We start from the raw sequence: 6000 nt of genomic DNA, 5'->3' as shown, positions 1-6000 counted from the left end.
TTTTAAGATATCAACTGGAACATCAATTACTCAACTAATCCAATTCAAGTCAGATAAAATCACATGAAACCACATGGACAGAAAAAATTCCGCAGCTAAGTTTTAACATAACCATATTCCTAGAGACTCTAACTCAAAATTACTAGTTAAACTGGAACAACCCAATTTAGGTTGCCTTTAGTTTGTTATTATATAGTATCTGAAAATAGAAATGGGAAAGATAATGATAACATGTGCAAGTTAGAGAGAACAAGTTTTTTAAAATGCTTCAAATACCTAAAATATTGTGTAAGGTGCATAAAATTCTTTTAAGTACAGGGCATCGTTTTTCAATGAAATGATAATGTCTACTAATTTTTAATTGCCTCATCCTTGATTCTCAAGTCTCTATAACTACGGTGAAAAAAGTAAATCATGGTGTCATATTTTTATCAGAAAACAGCACAGAGGGAAGCTAATAAGTTGTCCTATTAAATATCAACCTAGTTATTAGAGATGATCTAACAAACATGTTATCATAGTTAAGGAGGCATCATGGGAAAGGTCTGTGTTTGTGACACATCACTATTTCTACATTGCTTCATAGAATAAGATACAAACACAGCCATGACACAAATAACATCTTGTTGGTGCCTCTGCATCATGATAACACTTCACAGTGGTTGAACATAAAGTTATATTTTTTTTTTTATCAAATTACGACACCACCTTCCCTGTCCAGCATAACAAACAGAATCTCACCCCTAGAAAACAGGAAGAGATAAAACAAACCAACAACAGTATTCATAGATGCCTTTCAATATACAAGTTCTAAACACAAATCAGCCCATGGCATACTTCTGGGTCCAGCTGCGAGCAGTGGCCTCATACTTGGCCCGGTCAGTTTTGTACATGTGAGCAATCTCCGGTACAAGTGGGTCATCAGGATTTGGATCAGTCAGCAGTGAGCAGATAGAGAGCAATACCTGGTACAGCAAGCAAAACATAATTAGAAAGCCCATTATATTCAGCTTCCTCAATATAAGCAATGAGTTCCACATACAACAAATGATTTTAGGAAATTCCTGGTAATCAACAGTACAAAAAAGCTTAAAGACAGATGTTAACTCTTGTACTAAGATTCCAAATTCTTGCACAACATATTCATGTGTAAAATTACCGAGAGCAGAAACACAATTCAAGCAAAAGTATGCCACGTATTTGCATCAGGCATATAAAAATATAGAACCAGTCTCCCAAATTATGTTGGCAGTAGGTAGACCGACCAACCACAACTAAAAATCAGTGTTGTGATTGTACAAAGTTATAACTAGAAGTCAGTAGAACGCATGAACCTCCACTACTGAGGGAACATTTGGTATACAATTAAAACATAAGGGAGAAAAACATAGTGAAGAAATTTTTCATGGGGTAAATATTTTTTTATTTTTATATAGAATATCATGGAGTAAATGTTAATGGAGTTAAATCTCTTACTCCTTAAAAACTAAGGACGTTTGGTAGAAAAACTTTAGATAATTGTGAATCCCCTTTATCAACCTTAAAAACCACTCCACAGCCCCTCAATTCCTCCATTGTTGTTGCCTGAAGCTATCCATGGCAGTGACTCCTCCGTGGCACCCGACAATGCTTTAAGAAGCAGATTTTTCATTCTTCTTCCACTGAACAAATCCCAGAGTCACTAGCAGCTTCGATATGGATGGTGACAGCGAATCAAGCTGTGTAAAGCAGTGGCTAAGTACCCCACCTATTAATTTTAGGTCGATTTCTGTTGAAGATTCTATGAAAGAGGGGTTGAATAGAAATAGAGTGAATCCTTGCAAGCCATGCTAAAAATGGCAACGGCCGATAAACTCTAACTCCAATAAGTGCTCTCAGAGGAAATGTGCAACAAAAGAGATACATAGACAGAGAGAGAGACAGACAGCCATTGTCAAGTGATTCGATTGAAAGAGAGGGGAAACAGAGAGCAATGACATGTTCACATAAGCACGCAGATATAAGTCTCAACAAGTTGCACCTCAGCAACCCGCCATTTCAGCTGCTGCCCTCGGTAGCACCAAGCTTGAGAACCCTGCCATCTCCTAATCCCTTATCGCATGACTTCCTATCAAATGCCTAATTGAGGAAGAGATGCAGACGCAACATCACAACAAACTATGCTTCAATTACGACTAGAAGTTCGTCCGTGGACATTGATGCAAAAACTTGGGCATCTCATATTTGGTAGGTTTTTGCGTCATGGAGGAATACTCGCCATTCACACACCATGTCTTGAATTGAGGACAAATCTAGTCTGACAGGAGGAAGGAATGTTTGGATTTTCCACTAATAAAAATATTAGATTGGTATCAATTAATCCTGATTAGTATCAATTTGGAATAGCATTTATTATCTTTGTTGTTTTAGCATTTCAAGTCTTTGTTAAAATGGCCAAACTGCTAAAGGGAATAAGAAGAAAAAATTACTTCCTTCCCTATAACTTTCCCATGAGTGAAGAAAAAATTCACTCAACAGAAGCTCATATATGTTGTTATTGAGAAAAAAAAAACACAATTTGTGGGTGCTTATACACAGCACAGCCACCCACAAGTTGCAACACAAATGACTCATGCAGGACAGCACCTTGGTGAAGAACCATGGAGCACCACCAAGTTCGATCAACTTAGTCTAAAACAAAAGGGAAAACCAAGGCAGAGTTATAACGCCACTCAGAGTTGCAGCAGCACCGATGCAGTGGGACAGCAACTCAGAGGGACGGGCAAACCAGCAGGCAGCAGCACACGCAAATGGAAGTAGATATAGTCTAAATTAAAAAATCCAATAATTGGGGAAAATCTTGTAACCTAGCTAACTGAAAGTAGTTTTACCGATTCCCATAGATATGATGCATAATAACAAATAAGATCTTCACCCAACCCCAAAAAGGAAAAATTACAAAAAAAGGAATTTCTAATAAAATAAGACAATAAAGGAATAAAATGTAGTGATTGTGTACAAAAATATGGACTAAAAATATATTTCTAGGAGTTTCTTTCTGGTAAACTTCCAAAATTATTGTAAACAAAATGTTCTCTTCTCTCTTAAGGGAAGCTAGGAAATGTTAATATCTTTCTATAATATATTTACGGTCATTATTTAACACGAGCCATGTTATTCAAAGATCCATTTTCATGCCCACTGATTTTAAAACCAAAGGAAAAGAAAGTCCAACCTTAGAGATGGTAAGAGCAGGACTCCACTGTTCCTTCAGGATATCAAGACAAATGCTACCATTGCTATTGATGTTCGGGTGAAATACCTTAGTCCTAAAAGCAACCTGGTTGAAAAAAGGACGCGACATATTTCCAATACATTCAAACAACTGAAACACCTCAAATTCACAGGCATCACACCATAATGCTTACACATTTTACCTTAGGGGGCTTGAAAGGATAATCGGGAGGAAAATGAATAGTAACTAGAAATACACCTCCAGCATATGGACTATCAGCAGGACCCATAATTGTTGCTTGCCAATGGAACATGTCTTCAGCCACTGGACCTGCAATAAACAAAAATATGACATTTGCATATGCTACAAACACGTAGCATTTAAATTTAACAGAATAACACACAGTCACTCACCACCAACAACATCACACATAGCAACCAATATTTCTATGCTTTTATCTAATTTCATTTCACAATTGCATGGTCATAACAAATCACACACTCATGACTACCTCAAAAAAAGCATTTTTTCTGCACCTTATTTAAATTTATTCTACTCTACCCTAACATGGGGGATGTTGAACGTGCTGGCATCTAAAGCATGAAAACGAACCCAAGAAAAAAGATTAAATTTTTATGCAACAGAATTACTTTTAAGATATTAATCTCAAGTTGGGGTGATGGGAATAACTAAAAGGAGAAAAGGGTACCAACCAGCGCTGCAAGAAGTGGGTGGGTCTTTCTGCAAGTCCTTGAGCTCCTTCAGGATACGCTTTGAGGCCATGGGTGGCACTTGGGACTTTCAGATCTGAAGGGAAAATGGGGAAGAGAGATCAAAACAGAACCCTAAGAAGTGTGAGTGAAAAGAGATAAAAAAAAAAATCATATATATATATATATATATATATATATATATATATATATAGAGAGAGAGAGAGAGAGAGAGAGAGAGAAACCTGAAGGTGAAGTGGTGGGTGAAAGAGGAATGAGGGATCCAAGAGATAGAACTTCAATCCCTCAATTTCCCAATCACAAACCCTTCGTTCTTTGCTTTGTTCCAAAACCAAAACCGCTCTCACAGACACAGACCACAAAACGTGTGCTCTATTTTCTTCAATATATAGACACACCAAATGACAACCTTATCCGTTTCTTCTTTCTTTATTCCACCCCTTGTCCTAATACCTACTTTTTACTTTTTTTTATTCCAACCCTTTTTATTATTATTACACATTATTATATTAATAAGGAAAAATAATATATGAAGTTGTGGCGGAAATCATTTCTCTCTCCATCGTACACAAATATTTGAGAGAGAAAAGCCAACATGATGAGAGAGAAACCAATATTTGTGTACGAGGAAGAGAAATAATTTTTACCACAACTGCATAAATCATTTTCTTTAATATAAAATTTTTCTTAGAATGGATTATTGTTGGAGTTTAGTATTTTTCATGCAATAAAAAAATAAAGTTATTTCTTGCAATTTTAAAATTATGAGATAATTTTATCTTCTAATATATAAGAAAAATATTTTTTTCTTTATTTTATTTTTATTATTTTAATCAATTAGTTTATCGATTACTCAATTGATTCGATTCAAGTACTACCAAGTCCATTTCTGTATACCCTTTGTTAAATTTGGAAAAAAAAAAAGTTATATAAATGACTTTTCTCATTTTACGCTTCCTTTTATGGTTATTTTCACATAAATCTCATATTTTTGCATTTTAATACATGAATACATATTCCTATCATATCAAATATATGCTCCAATATAGACCATTTCCTCCATTCTCAAAGCTCAAGCTTGAGAACATTTTCTGTGTTAGATTTTCATATAAATTTTATCACATGAAAATTTTATATTTGTTTTTCTTTATAAATATTAAATATTTGAAGTCTTACGTAAATTTATAAATATTTATAAAAAAATAAATATACCATTAATTATATATCTTCACTATCTATTCAATCCTTGTACGTAAATGATGCTGCATAAAATAAAGTTGAGTGCCATTTTTTTAATAAAAATAAATATTAATGAGTGGAGGAGTTTGTTTTGAAATAATTTTAACTTTTTGAATTTTTTTAAAAATTTATTGAAGTTAATTGTAGATCAACTAAGTGTAACGTATGTTAGGAATATGGTTTCCGTACTAAAAAAATGGAATGAATTGAGTATTGCAATTTTTTTACAAAACCTCATTCTTGTTTTCAAATTATCATTTTAATTTTTAAGCAAACTTTGGTATATGAAAAGTTAATCAATACATTCAAAAAGTTCATAACACATAATGTATCAAAATTATAGAATATATACTAGCATATACAAGATATTAAAGAAACAATTAAAATGCTAGAAATAAAGAATTTAGAGAATTGCAAACACAATATATACTGATTCAGTCACTACCACTTGTGACTTACGTCTGTATTGAAGTCGATCAATCAATTCTTTTACTATCATTTAAGCTTCACGAGTGCTTGATAAACCATTATAACCTCCAAACTTACAGGTCCTTAGAATCCTCTCAATCTCTTCAAGAATACAATGAGGAATTGTTTCAATAAGGATTTACACTCTCAAAATATGGATAATACAAGTTGAAGCACTATAGGTATATGGATTTTCAATATATAAGCTCAAATATTTATAATATTTGAAAAATATTAAAGAAAATGTAAATGATATTACATAAACTCTTAAATTATCCTTAAGATGTTTAACAATAATGACCGAACTTGTTTATAGCCATAAGGAATGTATTCATAGTGATTTTGCCC

The 6000-nt window shown here is 33.6% G+C and overlaps 1 protein-coding gene across 2 annotated transcripts; it reads right to left on the bottom strand.

The window, feature by feature from the left end:
* Nucleotides 1–501: 501 nt before the first annotated feature.
* Nucleotides 502–4330, bottom strand: LOC133317665 (ubiquitin-conjugating enzyme E2 28). 2 transcript variants are annotated; one of them, XM_061519531.1, is made up of 5 exons: nt 4170–4330; nt 3928–4021; nt 3417–3544; nt 3215–3319; nt 502–965 (listed from the first exon to the last, which is right to left on the bottom strand). In XM_061519531.1, exons 2-5 carry the CDS (start codon nt 3995–3997, stop codon nt 822–824), a joined length of 447 nt encoding a protein of 148 aa, XP_061375515.1. In that variant the 5' UTR covers nt 3998–4021; nt 4170–4330; the 3' UTR covers nt 502–821. The 2 variants fall into 2 exon arrangements, with proteins under 2 accessions (XP_061375515.1, XP_061375516.1); XM_061519532.1 differs by lacking the exon at nt 3215–3319.
* Between the last annotated feature and the right edge of the window lie 1670 nt (nt 4331–6000).

The sequence above is a fragment of the Gastrolobium bilobum genome, unplaced genomic scaffold (genome assembly GCF_033153095.1).
Source record: "Gastrolobium bilobum isolate Gb01-03AN ecotype WA unplaced genomic scaffold, APGP_CSIRO_Gbil_v1 utg356, whole genome shotgun sequence".
NCBI classification, from domain to species: domain Eukaryota; kingdom Viridiplantae; phylum Streptophyta; class Magnoliopsida; order Fabales; family Fabaceae; genus Gastrolobium; species Gastrolobium bilobum.
The sequence above is the reverse complement of the archived record's forward strand: the minus strand, read 5'-3'. Positions and strand labels throughout refer to the sequence as shown.

What these genes read in the sequence shown, in the direction of transcription:
- LOC133317665 (XM_061519531.1), bottom strand. Translation starts at nt 3,997, where the DNA reads ATGGCCTCAAAGCGTATCCTGAAGGAGCTCAAGGACTTGCAGAAAGAC. An exon ending in ACCCACTTCTTGCAGCGCTG is followed by an intron (nt 3,545 to 3,927) that starts GTTGGTACCCTT and finishes TGTTTATTGCAG; the next exon opens with GTCCAGTGGCTGAAGACATG. An exon ending in CTGCTCTTACCATCTCTAAG is followed by an intron (nt 966 to 3,214) that starts GTTGGACTTTCT and finishes TTGCTGTACCAG; the next exon opens with GTATTGCTCTCTATCTGCTC.